The sequence below is a fragment of the Xenopus tropicalis genome, chromosome 1 (genome assembly GCF_000004195.4).
Source record: "Xenopus tropicalis strain Nigerian chromosome 1, UCB_Xtro_10.0, whole genome shotgun sequence".
NCBI classification, from domain to species: domain Eukaryota; kingdom Metazoa; phylum Chordata; class Amphibia; order Anura; family Pipidae; genus Xenopus; species Xenopus tropicalis.
Window position 1 is genome coordinate 120,014,838 of NC_030677.2, and position 20,075 is coordinate 120,034,912.

At 37.9% G+C, this 20,075-nt stretch overlaps 1 protein-coding gene across 2 annotated transcripts in view; it reads right to left on the bottom strand.

The window, feature by feature from the left end:
- Positions 1-4,134: 4,134 nt before the first annotated feature.
- The window catches only part of abca1 (ATP binding cassette subfamily A member 1), a 75,588-nt gene continuing 59,647 nt past the window's right edge, over positions 4,135-20,075 (bottom strand). For both annotated transcript variants that reach the window (XM_004910859.4, XM_004910860.4), the window contains 18 exons: positions 19,390-19,422; positions 18,932-19,037; positions 18,638-18,712; positions 18,220-18,389; positions 17,567-17,744; positions 17,095-17,210; positions 16,484-16,628; positions 16,242-16,365; positions 16,030-16,159; positions 14,757-14,874; positions 14,369-14,431; positions 13,868-13,974; positions 12,975-13,116; positions 11,121-11,255; positions 10,330-10,433; positions 9,375-9,467; positions 8,860-9,103; positions 4,135-7,539 (listed from right to left, as the gene is read on the bottom strand). In XM_004910859.4, coding sequence (XP_004910916.1) covers positions 7,402-7,539; positions 8,860-9,103; positions 9,375-9,467; positions 10,330-10,433; positions 11,121-11,255; positions 12,975-13,116; positions 13,868-13,974; positions 14,369-14,431; positions 14,757-14,874; positions 16,030-16,159; positions 16,242-16,365; positions 16,484-16,628; positions 17,095-17,210; positions 17,567-17,744; positions 18,220-18,389; positions 18,638-18,712; positions 18,932-19,037; positions 19,390-19,422 — 2,221 coding nt within the window. In that variant the 3' untranslated portion in view covers positions 4,135-7,401. The remainder of the gene's footprint in view (positions 7,540-8,859; positions 9,104-9,374; positions 9,468-10,329; positions 10,434-11,120; positions 11,256-12,974; positions 13,117-13,867; positions 13,975-14,368; positions 14,432-14,756; positions 14,875-16,029; positions 16,160-16,241; positions 16,366-16,483; positions 16,629-17,094; positions 17,211-17,566; positions 17,745-18,219; positions 18,390-18,637; positions 18,713-18,931; positions 19,038-19,389; positions 19,423-20,075) is intronic.

The following is a 20,075-nucleotide window of genomic DNA, read 5'->3' on the forward strand; positions in this document are numbered from 1 at the left end:
TCCCCATTTTCTATTTGTTCCTATTGGATTTTTAGGGGTGTAGTTAGTAAATGGTGAACCGATTGATATGCCTCTAAATATCCCACCGGAATGGTGAGAGTGTGGTGCTTTTACTAGTGACCTCTAAATTCACTCTGATAAATCTACCCCATAGTCCATTTTAAGCAAATAATTTTAATTTTGAAAAATGATCTTTTTCTCTGTATTAATAAAACATCACCTTGTACTTAATCTCAGGGGGTAAAACAATCCTACTGGGTTTATTTACTCTTTAGAGTATGGTGATCCAAATTATCCCTCATCCGGAAAACCCCAGATCCCAAGCATCCTGGATAATAAATCCTATACCTAAACTTAGCACAACTCTTTGGAAGTGCAAAGAGCATGTTGGGCAGAAGTTCCTTAAGTGAATGGTGACCAATATAGGCCTTCAGATGTTGTTAAACTATAATTGAAGCACAATTTTTAACTTCCAATGCAACAGCTTCTACGCCTGTTATCTGTTCCCATTGTAAGATGCCGGTGGGATGGCATACACTGTGCCGCGATTTGCCAAAGACGCCCGAAGTTTCCTTTCAAGGCAACTTCGGCAAATCGTGGCATATGCCATTCCAACTGCGATTTACATTCTAGTTGGTGGGATGGCATTGTGGGGAGATTGCTGCGGTACGACTAATCTCCCCGTGTACCCCTGCCCTTAAAGGGGAAGGAAAGGCTAAGTCACTTGGGGGTGCCAAAATGTTAGGCACCCCCAAGTGACTTAGATCGCTTACCTTGTACCCTGGGCTGGTGCCCCTGTTAGGAGAAAAAAGCACCAGCCTGGGGTACCTGTAGGAAGCGCTTCCTCCTTCCTTTTTCTTCTGCCGGCGAAATCCGTGGGCCGGCGCATGCGCAGTAGAGTGAAAAGCCGACTTTCAAGTTTAAGTTCGGCTTTTCACTCTACTGCGCATGCGCGCACAAGCGAGTAGGAAGTAGGAAGCGCTCGCTGCTACCCTGGGCTGGTGCTATTGTCTCCATACAGGGGCGCCAGCCTGGGGTAAAAGGTAAGCGATCAAACTCACTTGGGGGTGCCTAACATTTTGGCACCCCCAAGTGACTTAGCCTTTCCTTCTCCCTTAACGATTGGAGCGGCAGTAGCTCCTTTAAATAAAAAAAAAAGCAAATGTGTCAATATATTATTTATACAAAAGGCAGGAGTAAGTTCTGGATTTGCCGGCATTGCACAAAACACTTCTTCTGTATTAATAATGTGTCCTGGGGAGAGTGAATGTAGGGTATGAAACGCTAATGTAATGTACTACACAGTCACAGGCTCTCCTGGTTATTTCATCAGAACACCCACCCAATTCACTGCAATAAAAACATATGAAGTTTGGAAACAGCTTAAGAGGAGAAATCATAGTGCACATAAAGCAACAGAGAGCATATAGTTTTGAGTTAAAATATATAGTTTAGACACATGTACACTGACTTTATAATCGGGGCTGCTGTACTGTACAGCAGAATGGAATGGATTATCGGTATTAAAGGGATAAAATATGCCACAAATTGTTCTGCAATGCAAGGATGATCGCTTCTGTTACAAATTTCACATGCTGGAGCCTGACCAAGGGTAACAGAAGAATGCAGCAAATTAATATCAGATGGAAAACCCCGGATTTGGTAATCATTACTTATGCAACTTTCTTACTTTATTACTAGTGTATAGCTTTGCCCACCCTCATAAGCAACATGCTGAGTATTTAGCTGTGATTGCACTTACAGGCATTGTTCTACACTCCAGAACACTCCTACGTCAGGGATGCAAGAAACTTATAGAGCCTCAAATATTACTGAACTATGACTCCCATCTCATCGAGCATCCGCCGACAATGTACACGCTGACAAGTACAACAGTATCACTGTGTGGATATGCACAAAATAAAGTTCCAAAACCTGCATTCGAAACCAGCAAGACTATATTCACAAAAGTGGTGATGTTGAGACAAAACCAAAGTGGAGATAGATTTCCCACCATATTAATAATTCTCTATCTCCACTTTGGAATTTGTCTTTTAAACAGTTTCCAGATTTTGTTTGTCACAGAACTTTTAAAATGATATTTTAACTACACATTTTCTGAATGAGTCTTTAGCTCTTCCTAAACCTGTCTGTCATCAGATGACTCTCGACTGTACCTGTGCCTTGTACTAATGATTGTGCCCCTGCCTCTTTAAAAGGCCAATATAGGATAAGGCATGTTTTTTACCTAAAATGTCAGTTAATTTCTCATCTTTCACTTGATGAATGCAGAACCACATGATTTATAACAATTAGGTATTATCTCCTGTAAAACCTCTTGGCAAATTTTAAACTTGAATCAACTTAACTGTGGCTCATTGCACATCCAGAATTGCAGACACACACCCCCAACTTTGGCCACATAATTTCCATTCACATCTTAGGCCTCAGCTAGAAATGTGCACAGTAGCCCATGATCCCTGTTGGCTGCCAGTGTACATGTGCTGCTTGCTGATCAACAAGATGGATAAAAGCCATGGTCAACACTGCTGAGCAGGTCTATAGTTCTAGACATGCTATGGGGGCACAGATAAGTTGGGGCAAGTGTCAGTGACATGTTGGTGAGGGGGCTAGGGGTCGTGTACTGGTACTAAAATTAAATATTTGCCAGGGAAGCTTTACTCCCTTTAAATAAAGGATACATTACATTATATTCACTCAAAATGCTAGTATTCATTAATAAAGCAAAAACTAGCAAAGAAATGCAAACATGGTTTGTGAAAATGTAGCATGTATTTACACCAGTTTTAACACCACTTTTATAAAACAAAATGCTCTCTTCACTTTTGTGAATTCCCCCCAATAAATACATGATTATTTTTGTGTGTACAAGCCTAATGAGAAAAGGCTGTCCTATCAGAAGCTTGATGGATTCCCACTAATGATTAAGATTTATTTATAACCTTGCCTAAGCAGCCAATGGCTCTCCAACTGACCAGCTAGCACCATGAACAAGTCACCTGTTCTCGGTTTATGCTAAGAGGAAGGTAGGATTTATTATATATCACTTCCCAAAAAGTCTATTATGTTTGTATATCATTTCCCATAATGTTTGGCTCAGTCAACCCAGTCATTAAGCAACTCTTATTATGTATTTTAAAAATGTTTCCTCCTGTTAAGTACACTTGCTGATTTCTAGCTCAACAGTAGCTCTACCTATAACTTTGGGCCCATATAGCTGTATGTGGTGGAACTGTCGGGTACAGTTTGCCTCATGCAGTGTAATGTCATGACGATGTAAAGGTTGTTGGGAATAGTAGTTTAACCAAGGCTATATGGTTCTCTCTCTCTCTCTCTCTCTCTCTCTCTCTCTCTCTCTCTCTCTCTCTCTCTCTCTCTCTATATATATATACATATATATATTCTTTTTTGATTTGAGGGCCCTTTAGCTGTGTTGTGTACTTTGTTAGTACACTTGAGCTGCAGGCAAAATCATATGACTGATTCTGTGTTCTGTAGATAAGTATATTGTAGCTTCACTATATATGTATATTGGTATTCTTACAGAGACCTAATGGATATATTTCTGTATTTAGGATAGTTTTACCTTTTACCTTTCAAGGTAAAACTGTACCTAATTTTGAGTCCTCAGTATCTAGATTAATAAATTCTACAGCCCACTGCTCATGAATACAGCAGTACTGAATGCAGTAAGAACTGTTTTTATCTATGACGCATATGCGTTTTAGACCTGAGTTCACTGTAATGAAGGGCATAAAGTGTGGCTTGTGCCTGTTCTTGCACTCTGCGCCCTGTCCCTTTGTTGTTAAATGATCATTCGGTTGTTCTGGCATAAACCATTGCTATCTACAGTATAATCTATGCACATCCATCATATATATCTTATGAAATGTTTTCTATTTGTCAAGGGTTAACTAGTTGCATTTTATCACGATTCAATCCATCTTAATTTTTGACAAGGCTATTCTTGAGCAATTCCGCTCCAAAATCCGCTCAGTTTACCTGCACCCGGGCTGACACAATGGCTCATGCTGCAGGCACATCAATAAAGATCTTAAAGGGTAAAGGTATATGAAATACAGAACAATTCTGAGCAAAAAAAAACCCAAAATGTTTGGTTTTACAAATTTTATTTGTATGATATAATACAAGGCAATTAACATAGATCAAGTTCTATACATTTGTAATACTTTTACAGTTGACAATACTATTTTTTTTTTTTTTTTTTTTAAGACACGGATATTTAAACATAAGAATTTAACTTAGAAATCTATTGTGAAACCTATATATAGTTTTATTTTTTTCTGTCTAGTTTTTGCAATGTCAATGGTTATTCCAGTGCAAAAAAACAGATCGCATAAAAAACAGTGTAAAGTGCTTGGAATGGAGGACCGACCATAATGAAATACAATGCTAAAAACATCACATCATATGGGAGAAATGTCATGTCTATTAGGAACAGTTACAACAACCATCTGTAAAGCTTCCATGCCACTATCACGTAAGAGCTTGAAGGCATTGTGGCGCACGTGTTATTTGGCTGGGTACCGCCATGAGAAAGTGGTTAATAGATCATTGCTAATAGTGGTGTCAACTGCAAGGTAACTTTCTTAGATTTTGATGAGGACAGCTGTCCAAAATGTGAGTCCTGAGTTCTGTATTGAGCAAGACAACACTGTATAATGGCGCATTATAAAACTGGAAACTACCAGAGTAATTGGGATGAGAAGTGTGGCACAAACACTGGTGTAAGGGTCACACAGTATGTAAAAAAAAAAAAAGATGCCCTCTTAAAAACTGGTGGAGGTATCACTACCTGAGATTGTTTACCCAGAAGAGTAATTTAATGAGGCACAAGTTATTCGTCACTGAAGAAAAATTGAGTCTTGTTTTGCCACTGCCTCCATTGCTTAATCAATAATGATACCTTGTTGATAATAATTGAGAATAATTGATAATAATTGATAGCTGGTGTTGTCAAACAAGAGCATGAGCTCACCAGCACTGTCATGTGAAAAATATGTGTTTGGCCTGTGGCTATGATTTGTTCTGCACAGAGTTAGGTTGGAAAGAACGGTTTAATAGTAATATGGCTGCTCAAGCCACAACACATTGCTTTTTTTAAATAACTGCCTAGGATACACTAGTAATTTGTTACAGTTCTCCTTTAAGAACAAACTTGCATCAGACATGCAATAACTATTCCACACCCAAAACACTGGGAAGCACTAGCAAAACACTAGCATAACTACTAGGGTTGATAAGCTTATATTATTTAAATACAAAACATAACCCCAAAACGTTGTGGTTGATGCAGCCACCTGGGACTGCTTCAGTTCAGAAAATTTGCAGCCAGCTGCAACTTTCCGATGATTGTCACCGGTCTCAGAAAGCTTCTCTTTTCTTGAGGAACCATGTGACAAAAGTTCACACAAATGATGCACACATTTATTAATCTAGAGTGCTTTTGATTGCATCCTAATAATCCTATAACTATCCTCCAGCCATTAGCTTGTACTGAAATCATTGGCAGCTAGCTTGAATAGATCTGCAGTTGCAGCCACAGACATTAAGGATTTCAGCTTTATCCTTCACGTTACAATTTCTGTCAAAAAGCAGAATCTTGTATTTTCCCTACACAGGAAGGCAAGCACTGGCTGGTTTACTCTACTTATATTTTAATTGATGTTTTTAGTTTTTTTTTTTTTCCCTTTTTGCAACCGAATAGACTCATTAAGCTTTGCTGTCACTGGCCTCTTAATGAAGTAGAAGAGAATAATTGCTTGTTGGAGGTGGCAAATGTTTAAGTGACGATTCTGTTAGTTTTAAATGATGAGCTCTCTCTGGGTAACCAAAAAGTGCAAAATTAACTGTGTAACCACCAATGCAATATTGGGGAGCAGCACCGATATAGACATCTGACAAACAAAGGAAAAACATAAGCAGCCTTAGCCTTAACTAAAGACTAAACAGTGTGGTACTGTATGTGTCTTCTTGCATATATTGGCATGAAGGATGACCATATTTGTTGGACTCTTGTGCTAAGGAGAAAGCATGCAGCGATACTGCACAAAATACAATACTCTGCGCTTCATAAAATGGAACACAAAAGTAACATGTCACAAAATGAAAATATTGTAACAACGCATATGGACAATGGTTAACACAACTACTGTAGTCAACAGCATTATGGCCAGAGGTAAACAAAACTATGAAAATAACAAAAAGGAAAACAGGATGTTTTTTGGATATCCATTAGTGTACAGCAGGACCATATATGTATTGTTTAACAGTGAAAATGCCTTTACTGTATGTGCTTTATGCTGTCACCGCACTGCAGTCACCCGAGGCCGGGAGAGGAGTGCTTGAACTTCTATAAATAAACTATGAATCTCTTTCCAGCCAGAGCACAGGCAGATTCCAGCAACAGCACGATGATTATAGGATCTGCTGCAAACTAACCCAAAACAAATGAGGCAAAAAAAAAAGAAAAAAATGCTAGGTTATTAAAAAAAAAAAAACAACCAAAATACTAAGATGAGTTTATAAAATGTTGCACATACGACCACAGGACAACTGTAACAATGATACTAAAAATAACTATTTTAGAAAAGAGGACTTTAACGTCAAACAGTAGAAAACCAGAACAAATTATTTTTCTTGTAAGAAAAAGAACTGTGGCCAGTGCAATTTGGAAGCTTCTGACTTTCACAGCTACACTGCAAGCATTAGAGTGGTTTTGGAGACCAACCAATACATCTTTATTGCTATTCATATCATATTTCTAAGATACCTGACTCAGAACCACTAGACACATACTGACTGTGTACCTGAGATAGCCAGAAGGAGGCAAGATGAATAAATTAATCTGAACAACCTCAGAGAAGATCATCAGACTGGCAACACTAGTCCTTAACCTTGGAGCAGACTGAGTTTGGATATATATGCCTCATACTCTAAAGAGAACAATAAAAAGTCTCTAGTGATGATTTTTCAGTGTAGGGTGGTTCAGGTTAATTTAGTAAAATAATATGGTAAAATACAAAACTGAAATTGCATGTACTAGCATGTGTTTTGTACCCACTTAGGTCAAGGTTCAGTGGGGTAGAGCACTATAGTTTCACATCCTAATGCTGGCCTCTACGTTCAAGTCTTCTACTTGAGTACAGTACAACAAGGCAGTACAAGAGGCACGGCCTCTGTAATGGAATAATCTCTGTCTTTGCATTGATTTGCATTGCATTGAGTGATAGCACTGTTGCCCAGTATACAATGCCTCTTCGAGCAGGTCCTGGAATAGACTTCCTGGCATAAATGTCCCTTTCACAGCCAAGGGAGTCTTTCAACTTAAATCCTTTCGTGCTACTCTTATTTGGCTCTTCACACGTAGCTTTCCTTCATTTTTTCGTCTTGCAGGAAAGATGTTAGAAGGGCAACATCTACAACAGTCTGGTTTTTGTGTAATGACAGGTCCTTTTGATCGTCATCACTTTGGTCCTTGGCAAAGTTAACAAATACCTTTAAAACGAAAGAAAAAGTATTATTATGTTGGTTATTTTTTTATTGGAGAACTTTTCTATATAAAACAGTTTTCTCTTTATGTACTATGGGACCAAAAGTCCTTTTTCTATTATAATGCTTTAAAAAGTTAATAAGACATTTCAGTTTAAAAAAAACAAAAACAAAAAAAACAGTTTTCTCCACAAAGTTCTATATATATATATATATATATATATATATATATATCAACAACAACTGTAACCTTATGTTTCCATGTACAGCTTGTGATAAAATTGCTTTACAGTCAAATAGCCTGTCACCTAAGGTTCATACCTCTCTCCCCTGCAATCAATCTTTAACTCTGCAGCTAGAATCCTCCTACTCTCTCCTAAGAGAGAACATGTTCAGACCCAAATAATCTCTCTAGCATGGCTGGATTAAGCAAAGGATAGCATATAAAATCCTTCTGCTAACATTCAAAGCCCTTCACTCCTCTTCACTGGTCTCCCTGTAAATTCCTGGTCGCCCCCACTCACTCTCTTTAAGAAAAAACTAAGATGCTACCTTCTGGAGCACTAAAACATTGTCTAGCCTTGTGCTTAAGGGCAAATGCCCATACCTGATGCACTCTTACCTTCCAATTTGTGCCTGTATGTTATCCAACCACTTATATTGTAAGCTCTACGGGGCAGGGACCTCCTTCCTACTGTGTCTCATTCCACATGGCACTCAATCTCTGTTTATTTATACTTATTTATTATAACACTTGTCCTAACTGCATATTCTTGTAGTGCTTTATAAATAAAGTTATACATACATACTACAACTCTTTTCAGGTTCCTAAATTTGTAAACATTTTATATGGTGTAATATCAATATTTATTTCATTTGGCAACTAATAATTCAAAAACTATAAAAAGTAAAGACCAATTGAAAAGTTGCCTTAAAATTGGCCATTCTATAAAGTTAAGGTAAACTACCCCTTTAATATCCCACCATTTCAACATTGGCCTTGCTAATCCACAAATATACTACCTGACTACATTGGTCCATATATGATAATGTGTAAAAGTGCCATATTTCACACAAGCTTCATTAAATACCTTTAAGCTGCCAGCTTTAGCAGAATTTCTTAATCCTTCTATTATTTTAATGACACATATTGATTAATAATGCCATGCTGGCACAAACATACTGTACCACTTACAGATGTATTTGTAAGCATTTTATAGTACATATTGCAGGTTAACATTGAGAGTGAATGTACAGAATAAGTGCTTCTACGTGTGTGCTTTTTTTCTTAAGAAGCTAAATGTGCCACATTGGCAAAAAACCTACTTGGTCAAGAGTCGTCTGAGATACAGAATAATCTTCAATGTGAAGTCTTTTTTTGTTCTTGGAGAGGATGCTGAATATCCTGGCCAAGGAAGACTGTGAGGAGCGGAGCTGGTACTGGAGCATACTCCGGTGCTTTTCCTTTAGTACACTGCCAGGGAAGGCATGGCTGAAAAACTCTTCAACAGGCTTAAGATCAGGGTTAGAACCTGCTATACGGACAATGATGGTATACCCATCTCCAAACCTGTAGGTTAGACAAACATGGAAAACAGTGACTTCTTTGCCCCTTATGTTAGCGGTGTTAAATACGAAAAGAATAAAGATAAGTAACAATCTAGTAATCAGTATCCTGTAGCTTCCTACAATATAGCTATACAATATGTGCAGGGATTTTCAACTTGAGGTAAACCCACCTGTAACAATGGCCTGCTGCTGTAGCATGCCTAGCATCCACAACTAAAGATATATTGACATATTTTACATCCAAAAAGAACAAGGCAAAAAACATCAATTACCTGTTTTTCAGATGCTGGACACTTCCAAGACACTTGAATCTCCCATTAACCATTATGGCCATTCTTGTGCACAGTGCTTCACACTCCTCCATGCTGTTGAAGTAAAAGAGAAAGAGTTATCTGTGGGAACAGCAGGGCAGATATGATGCATTTAGGTGTTTAGAGCTTACAAAAATGTAAAGCAAATGTAAATGTATTGCACACAAGAAACCAAAAACAGCAGAATTCTAAAGGGAGGATCCTATTGCATCAACTGTGTCACTGGCCCTGGGGGAACTGAAAAAAGTCTTACTATGCAGTGTTGATCTAAAGATTAAGTTCTAATGTTGCTGGACTACTGCCCATACCAAGTTTTAATATTTGATAATATGCTAGAGAATCCTAGAAGATGTAATCCAACACTTGGGAGAGTAACACTGTTAAGTAAGGTATATGTTGCCTTTAGGACAATATGGGTGCTATCAAGGAATGTGAATGTCAGAGGTGAGACTGATCTGTGAACTCTGTGTTCTCAATAGAACTTGGGCTTGTGTTAACACACATTGTTACACACAATATATAGCTCATACAGAAAGATTTTGTATGCACTTGTGCAATCAATCAGTACTAACTTGAACCAACCATCTGCTCTGGCTTTTAAAAAGTGCACACAAAAGACCTACAAAATATTAGAGGAAATGGTATTTGCTATAATCTCACAATACGCAATTAGCCGCTTGCTGTTTTTAAGATGATAAAAGCAAGAATCCCAGGTCATGTAGAAATGACCTCTGGGGTAAGGGGCTTGCTGGCCTTCCCTCCTTTCACAGTGGACAACATTATAGGCATTGAGCGCTCCTTTCCAAACCAAACAATAGCGTTGAAAAGTATCAATAAGTCTGTTTGACACTACCTACAGCAGGTTTGTTTGCATTTGGGGGGGGCTGAGTAATTAGATTTATAGAGATGTGTTTACCTATGTGAGGTTAGCACTACAGATCTCCCTTCTTTAATGACACTAAGAGCACAGTTCCACAGGAAGCGCCGTGCTTTCGGATCCATGCCTGTTGTTGGCTCATCCTGTTAATGGAAACATTTAATTAGAACTCTTTTGCTATTATACAAATAAACTATTTCTTGACATTTGGTCCACCAAATACTGCAAATATTGGGTAATCTATAAACCTTATTCCCCAATGTTCAATATTAATTACAAAAATATATCTGTATACTGAATGTCACATACTCTGCAGGTAAATGAGAAATCCCCCAAGTAATAAAATAATCAAATGAATAATAGGATATTAGAGCAAGGATTATTTTACCAAGCCTTGGGAAACACAATTTTCTCCATTATCTTATTCCTGAGAGTTTTGCCTTTGACTACAATTTCTTACCCAGACTGTGAGTACTGTATATAACATATGCTTCCTCAGGCTACCTAGTCATTTGATACCAATTCTTCTGATTCACCCTTTATTAAATACATAATGGTATTGTAGTGTTTCAAGTAATTTAAGAACCCAAGTAAGGATAAAATATTGCTCCCACATATTCACACCAGCTGCCACGTCTTATTGGCTGGCTTTCATGTTATTATTACAAAAAAGAATAATGACATTCCAGTAAATATGATATATTCTAGATAGAATTTAATTATTAAACCAGAAAGTGAAATTCAAACCCTTTTAAATCAGACACATCAGAGTGGGAGTAATAAAAGGGAGCTTTAAGCATAGTGTGTTATCGCTGCAACAAGATACTTACCAAAAATACCACTGGCGGTCCTCCAATTAAGGCAATAGCTGTAGAGAGTTTGCGTTTGTTTCCCCCACTGTAGTTGCCTGCATGTTTTTCTGAGTATTTCACTAGGCCCAGTTTACGTATGGCCCATTCAGCAACCTAATGTAAAAAGGCAAGATAAAAGTAATGAAATAAATATTAACAATCATACACAAAAGATCATTGTACCCAGAAGTACAGTATGTCTGCTGCTTAATATTTTGGACAGTATTACCACTGTCTTGGAATATTGCTTGCTTTTAAAAAGCAAGCCAGGTGCATTCTGGGCTGTTGCCATGCAAGGGATCACTAATGAAAAAAAAGTTGCAGCATATTTCTCTGCAAATGGCATCACTTCTGCTGCACGAAAGTGAGATGTGTCCATACTAGCATGCGATTAACTCGACACAAGTGACTTGTGTGTAAAGCACAACATGCTAAAGGAATCATGAAAACAGGTGTTAGTTCCAGGGCTTCCTTGCATCTGTGTATGCCCTGTACTTTGCACCTTTTGTGAAAATGTGTGCAATTCATCAGAGCAGGTTAATCCAATGAATTTGAGTTCAATACAATGTGTAGGGAGCTTGTATGGGTCCAAGCATCTTTAACAGTGTTTACATGTGTGCAAAATAGCAACAGATCTTGTGCTTTGTGGTTGAATTAGTAAATAAAGCTATATGTGTATATAGTGAAGGTAAGTTACTACTACATTAATTTTTAAAGTCACTGTTAACCTTAAATTAACTTCAGAATAAATTACCAGCAGAATTTTACAACAATCACAGGTGGTCATTTATTGTGACCTTTCAACAATCCTTATAGGGTGGCAATACAATTTAATTGGGTTCTAGAGGTTAATTATCCTAGAGGCCTAGTCTTCAATTCATAATAGAAGATCAATAAGAGAGGGTATGTAATGAAAAAATAGCAGTGACAAGAAAAGACTAACAATAAAACTGAAGCCTTACAATCAATCTGTTTTAAGATCACTTGTAAAAGGGCTTAACATTGGTTCTTCTGTGGCACACTATGGAGCAGATTTATCAAAATGTGAGATTAGAGCACACCTTCCACTTTCTATTCTTTCCTATAGGATTTGTAGAAACATATTTAATAAATGGCGAACTCTAACTCATTGATAAATATACTTCTAAAAATACCATAGGAATTCATAGAAAGTGGATGAAGTTTTTCTGTGAGTTTTTCAAATTTGATAAATTTGTCCCAAAAAGTGTGTTTCACCATTAATATGAACAGGGAAGAGCAAATTCTGATGCAAAAAATCCAGGGCCGGAACTAGGGGTAGGCAGAAGAGGCAGCTGCCTAGGGTGCAACGATTGAGGGGCGCCAGGCAGGAGCCTCTCCTGCCTACCCCTAGCGCTACTTTGTCATTGCCTCCGCCGCTTGTCATTAGCGGTGGAGGCAATGACCGATCGAATCGCGGGGAGGTGGGCGGAGTTGGCCGACCGGGTTGCCTAGGGCGCCCGGTCGGCTTGGCCCGCCCCTGAAAAAATCTGTCATGGCAGCAGAGATGTTTTTATTCCCTATATTGCCCCCATCACGCAGAGGGGGTGCAGCATTGCTAGTGCAGAGAGCATAATTGGACACTCTGCATTAGAAGAGTCAAATTTCTGGTTTACCAGGAGTGGCTGGGGCACTGCCAGCTGAGCAAGTTTTTCAATGCTCCTTTATGGAAGTATGTCCCTGCATGGCTCTATGGGTATGTTTTAAGGTTCACTTCTTTTGTAAAGGAAAAGGTTAAGTTTGAATTTCCCTTTATTGTATCAAGAAAACAAAGTGAAGGTGTATGCCAAAATACATACAAATAACATGCTTTACCTTGCAAACCTCTTTCTCTGGAACTCCGCGCAACAAGGCATAAAGTTCCAGATGTTCCCTTCCAGTCAGGAGCTCGTTAATGGCATCAAACTGTGGACAGTAGCCCATGTTCTGGTGAACTTCATGTATATTTCTCAGGATACTGTAAGACATACAATGAGTATTGTATTATGTAAATGTACCATAGCACTGGCACTGAAATTATGAGCTTTTTCATGTGCTCCAACTCTCATAAAGGCAATGTTGGCTTTCCTTCTCATCAGATTTATTTTCTCTCTGATAACATGGTGCACATTGTGCGAGGTCTGTTTACTTATACTTATACTAACATATTTGTTTTCTTAACTTCTTAAATAAGTATCTATTTTAGGACCAGACAGGGGGGACAGAAAGATCCACTCTGAAGCCCTCCACAGAGTTAGTAGTAGATGTGCAGCAGAGTTCATCTTATATTGAAGTTATGTATATATGTGTGTACATTTTTATTTATATAGCAATGTAGACATGATCAAATACTACATTGTTCTATCTGAGTTGAACTGATAATTTGTCTAAGCAGCAATTCAATACAATCTTCTCATTGTAGAGACCAATTAAATGCTTGTAGAAAATCTCGCTTTTAAAAGGCTTGTTATCTTTACTGGGTACTGCCCTTCTAACATACTTCTTATACATTTTACTTTCTATTTATATGCTAAGCAAAGACTTCAAGTACCATATTAGATAAAGGTAAAATAATATGTCTACATATAAGCAAACAGCTTATAACTGTACTTGAGCTGTACCACTGAGAAAAAGCTTCTTGTGAGGTTTTCTGAGGTTTCCACCTACCACACCAAAATATAGCAACAAGTAGAATTGTATTAGGATATCAGTGTCAGCCTATTACTAACCTATGGTTTTTTAGGAAAGCTTCCCCAGCTGTCACATCAGTATCTCCAGTCAACATCTTAAATGTAGTTGTCTTTCCAGCACCATTCACCCCAAGCAGACCAAAGCACTAGACAAAAAATAATAATAACAATATTAATTTCATTAATGCAATGCATATCACAACAAAATGTACATAAGACATCTGTTTACAGAACATAATTGGCATAGTTTGTTAATCGTGCGTGTAATAGGGTTGTTAATATGACTGGTTTGAAATCTGTAGAATGCTTGGGACCTCAGTGTTTCTAGATAAAGGGATTTTCCATATGGAGAATTGTGCATAATAATCACTAGTTAACTACTTAACATCAGTTACTGTGTGGTGACTTATTGATATTACAGAAGAACGATTAAGGAGATTTTATTGAAAAGTTTATATAAATAGATGGGCATAGATAGTTCTTGGCAATATTCGGACAATTTTGTTTCTTATTCTAGAAAAACAGGGTTCTGCTCCTTACCTCTCCTGGTGGGATTCCAACACAAAGCCTATCCACAGCTGGCTTTCTCTTCATTCTATAGATCTAAATAAAGCCAATACATAAAATCTTAGCAACCAGAAGCCTTTGTTAACTCAACACAACACTCAAAACATGGGGAACAACAAAATATTTTCAGTAGTTACAGTATGGAGGCAAGTCTAATCACGGTGAGGGTAGGATACTTGTATATTTAACTTCAGTTAACAAACAAAATAAAAATACATAAGTTTCATTCACTACTCCTACAGGATAAATGGTTCACTCATAGCAAACGTGCATTCAGCCTGTCTTATTCCTTTAGAAAGATAATGATGTTGAGACAGCACATGAGAACATAATTGTAAAACAGGACTAAACATGTCTTTACCTTAGTAAGCCCTTTGAGTTCCAGTATATCATTCCGTCCCCCTTCATTTATTCTCTGACGCTCCCTTGCTACATCCTCATCTTCATCAACCACAGGAGGAAGCTTTGCATTTACAGGCCTAGGTATGGAAATGGGGGAGAAGGTACATGTAATAATTTCTTTGAAATCAAATCACTAGTACGCCCTAATAATCCTTTTGCTTTGCCCTGAAATGATATATATATAGATGATTTACATATCATACTGGTACATCAGTTATAAGACTACTTCCTCCCTCAAGGAGAATTTAGCTCATTCTTTTAATGTGATGTAATGTTACTAGTTATATGGTGGAAATAATCTTGAACAATAAGGCTACAGTCAGACCAGGCTGTTTCTTGGTCTCTGGTTAAATGCAGGCTGCAAAACAACCTGGCTGCTTGCCTTTGCTCAGTGTTCTTTTTGCTTTTAATCGCATAAATATGCAGATTTAATAATTAAAAAAAAATAATATGCAGAATTAATTTTGCAGGCATATCATACAAAGCCTACAGCGATCAGCCATTAAGATTTAGTGACCTCTATCTCCAGAATTAAGTTGGCCATACAGGGTCCAATAAGAGTAGCCAAAGGTCTGATACAGCAGTTTATCGGCCCATGTATAAGGCCCTCAGACAGGCCTACCAGACTTAAGGTCCCCATACACGGGCTGATTATAGCTGCCGATATCGGTCCCTTGGGCCGATTCGGCAGCTTATCGGCCCGTGTAGGGGTAGAACTGAGGGGCCTGGGCGACTGATATCTGGCCTGAAATTGGCCAGATATCGATCGGCCAGGTTAGAAAATCCAGTCGGATCGGGGACCGCATTGGCTCGTTGATGTGGTCCCCAAACAGACTGCCCCATAGCCGCGTGTAGAATTCGATCGTTTGGCTCCAGGGCCAAACGATCAAATTCGCCTACATGCCTCCCCGATATCCCCGATATCGCCGATATCTCGCCAAGCGAGCGGATCTGCCCGTGTATGGCCACCTTAAGATCTGACTGAAAATCTGGCAGATGTTGATCGGGTAGGTTTAGAAATCCCATCAGGACAAGCAGCACATTGGTGCGTTGATAAAATCCTTGTCTCAACAGCCTCTATCCTAGCTTGGGCCAAACGATTGGATCAATCCTATATTGGCCACCTCAAGGAAGGCTTATTGGGGAATGATTTGCTCATTTGGAGACCTCATCAAAAAAGCTGATCTTTTAGTGTATGGCTACCTCTACAGATGCATTTATAGAAAGCCTACCTTGGTTTGATGAAAAACCGATACTGGATCATTAGGGTGATAGCAAAAAACACAACACCCTCCACAGCCATTGCAAATAAGTTCCTCCCAACCAAATCCCAAGACATGGGGGAAACAAAGCGATTCTCTCCTGTATCAAAGAAACAGCAAGAGTCAATGATAGGTGATGAAATTAGAAATTCAAATGAGATCAGAAGGATAGCAGTACCCACCAAATCTCTCAAGAGCATCAGCCATGGCCTGATTTTTCACCATATCAATAAGTCCTCTACCCAGACAGAAGTGAGGAAAGATCAGGAGCACAGACTTTAGTATCTCATTTATGTTGCTAAGTTTCTGAGGAGACAATATGCAAAATCAGCTGGTGATAAGTGATCCTTTCCAACACAACATAATCACATTGGAATCATGTTAGTGCAATAATCGTATTACTGCAATTTATATAAAAACTTACATTGTTGGTAAAGAGTTCAAGCACAAAAGTGGCCACACTGCCATTGATCCCAATAAAAAGATTGACACTGGTCAGCACTACATAGGCTGTGCTGGGGATCTTGAAAATGAAAGAAGCTGGGTACATGAGAGGAGTTATGGACCACCTGAAAAAAAATGCACATGAATCAACCTAAGAGGTAGCTCTAATAGATAATATCTGCACATTATAAACATTTTGACTGTATCTTCTTCTTTTTCTACCCTATAAGTGACAACCCTATGCAAATTATCTATAAATATAATAAAGCAATACTGAACAGCATATCCTTTTAACCAGAGGCCCCCAAGATGGATGCTGCCCCAAGACATATAACAGCCCCACAAACTGTTTAAGAGCTCCATAGACTTTGTGTAATATTATAAATGTAATAGTATCAGCGCAAAACATATATTTGGTTATATTAGGTCAACATTTGGCTAATGATATGGATACGGTTGGACATTACTGCATTCCAAAAAGTAACTTGGCTTCCAGGTATATGTTTATTTTAAATAAAACAAATTTGAAACATATCTGTTTTGTTTTAACAAGGCATGTACTGTATGCTTAAAAGGCATGCCAACGCTTACCCATACAAAAGGAGAAGAAGTGCCAAGACAGGTAAGTTAGAGGAAGAGACATAAGAGTCCTGCTGGAAACAGATGAATATTATGATGACCAGGGTAGCTGGGACCACATAGTTACACTGCAACAAAAAGGATATAATATAGTTTAATGGTGCTGGTTTAGTAAAGCATGAAGTTTTCAGCATTCTAACATTCTTGTTTGTATAACATAACATATCTCCATTACCTGGCAAGGACATAATACAGTTGTGTTGGGGTGAATATGTAAAGTCAAATTAGTACATAGCAAACAAGAGGGAATGTTATTTAAAGGACCACTTCCATTTACTATTTACAATAATGTGGCATGTAAAGAACCTTATTCATTTGCACAATAATTCATTTGCAGTTTATTTTGCAACCTGTGTGGCTGTTTTGTATTTTTAATATTGCTCTAGGCCTGAAAAACATCAGTAGAACATTAAACCAAACTTACCATATCCCAGACAAAGTTGGCCAACCAATAGATAACTGGTTTCACTCCACTGATGCACTGCATGTGCTTTGCCTTGCTGACTCTCTCCTGGATCAGGAAAACCACAAAGCTAGCTGGCACGAAAGACATCGCAAATATCACACAGATGGAAACCAAGACGTCAACCGATGTGGTCATCCTAAAAAGCATGACACAGGAGAATATAGCCTATTTACTGTCTTGAAATTATTGTGTGCTTTTATAGACACTCAGTGCTACATCTGTGTATCAGTGTAGTATCATATTTCATGTGTCTGATGTATTCTTAAATAATGTCATCTAAAGTAGAAATGATAACTTTTTCTGTTACTGTATTTTATTTTGTATCGATATATGTGGCGATAATGAAAATTTAGTCCTACAGAATCCTCTTTGTTCTATGTCGGTATTGAGTCAAAGTTGTAAATATAGGACCAGATTAAAGCATCACACGAAAATTCCATTAAAATATTTGGAAAAATCTGTAACTAAATTAGGAGATAGGTTTATCTCGTGAATTTGAATCTGGTCCATAGTGTGTAATAAAATGAGAACATTAAATAGATGAGGAATTACTTATTATCTTTATGTCTTTAAAAAGCAAACACTTCAAAACACTATTTTTTTCCACTCACAGCGCAACTTCAGAAAGCTGCTCCTTGGTAAGATTCAGAGGGTGGTTGAAAGCAGTAATGCCATATGAGGCTGGATCTTCTCCCTCCCGCAGTTTTGATCGTAATATGGCATTATTCATCACGTTAAGGAATGCACCAACTGCATGCCAGCCTTTATTATTGAACCACACCTAAAACATAAATAGGACCATGTAACAACAGCAATTTTTCTCTGCTTAAGGATCACAAAGAATATGTAGCTGCCTCACATGGGGCTTTATGAATTCAGTAGCAATCCATAATTCTAGGATAACAAATATATTAAAAAAAATAGTTTTTTAATTCTGCTAGCCCTTTACAAAACTCTGGTGATATGAAAATGAAAAGACTTCACTTGCATAGCTTAGACAGACAGAGAGCCAAGATGGCAATACAGTACCTTAACATTATCTTTTGTGTCCAGTCCTTTCATGAAAGCCCCAAAACTGTCAAGAAAGCGATTGGCTGCTCCATTCTAAGAAATATAAAAAAAGAAAAACATTTTTAGTAATTTTCCCACTACACTGCTCATACCCAAGAGCCCATGAACTGTCTGTGCTAAAGCATACAGGGGCCATCAAAAAATATAACAGGTTTTAAAAATATATTTTTAAGCATAGTAGCGTGGAGTAGAATCAATTTTTCACAATAAATATGTATGTTATAAACATACAACAGAATATAAGTATTCTACCTGTGGTAGCTCAAGGCGTTTCTTTATGTGATTAATGGATGCCACAACTTCTTCATTGGGCGGCAATGCTGGTGAATTGCTTGCACCTAGAGAGAAACCTCCATACCTGAAAAAAACAACAACAAAAAAGATCAAATGCATTTTTTAAGAAATGTCTTTAATTAATGTAAGCTGTCCTAAAATAAATGCACTTAACCAGTCTCCCCCCTCCCACCAGCCAGTACAAAGCCGTTTATAAATGGAAAATAACCGTATTTTTGGGTTGAATTTGATGTTAGTAATCTTGCACTGCTCTTGTCTCATTATACATGCTTGTGCACTTCAGTGTAGTCATGTTTATGAGTGCGCAAATAAGTGCATGTTTTGAAACATGTGCACTTATGTTACCATAGCTGAAACCTTTCTGTAACCTTGTAGACTAAGTGAAACAATAGAAGTTTATAAAAAAAAAAAATTACCTGAATTCATTAACCCAGATCTTGTTCTTCAAGCTAAAAGGGCAGAATAAAACAGGAATCAATTTCACTATACCATAAATGTACACAATAAACTGCAAGAGGTGAGAGAAAGGGAGAATATCATATAGATCACTGTATAAATTACAAAGAGACATAAATAAAAATAATGGAATCCTGCCCCCCATAAGCCTGACAACTAATCACATGCATGCACACACAGTCTGAATTGTACAGACCCATATTATTAATTCAGCTTGTCAAGTCAGTACTCAATACTTAGGGGCTGATTTACTAACCCACGAATCCGACCCGAATTGGAAAAGTTCCGACTTGAAAACGAACATTTTGCGACTTTTTCGTATGTTTTGCGATTTTTTCGGATTCTTTACGAATTTTTCATTACCAATACGATTTTTGCGTAAAAACGCGAGTTAAAACTTAACGCTACGAAAAATGCGCAACTTTTCGCGTAAGTTTTAACGCTGCGAAAAATGCGCAACTTTTTACGCAACTTTCGTAATGGATACGAAAACTCGCGTTTTTACGCAAAAATCGTATTGGTAACGAAAAATTCGTAAAGAATCCGAAAAAATCGCAAAACATACGAAAAAATCGCAAAATACCGATCATTACGAAAAAAACGCAATCGGACTCCATTTGACCCGTTCGTGGGTAAGTAAATCAGC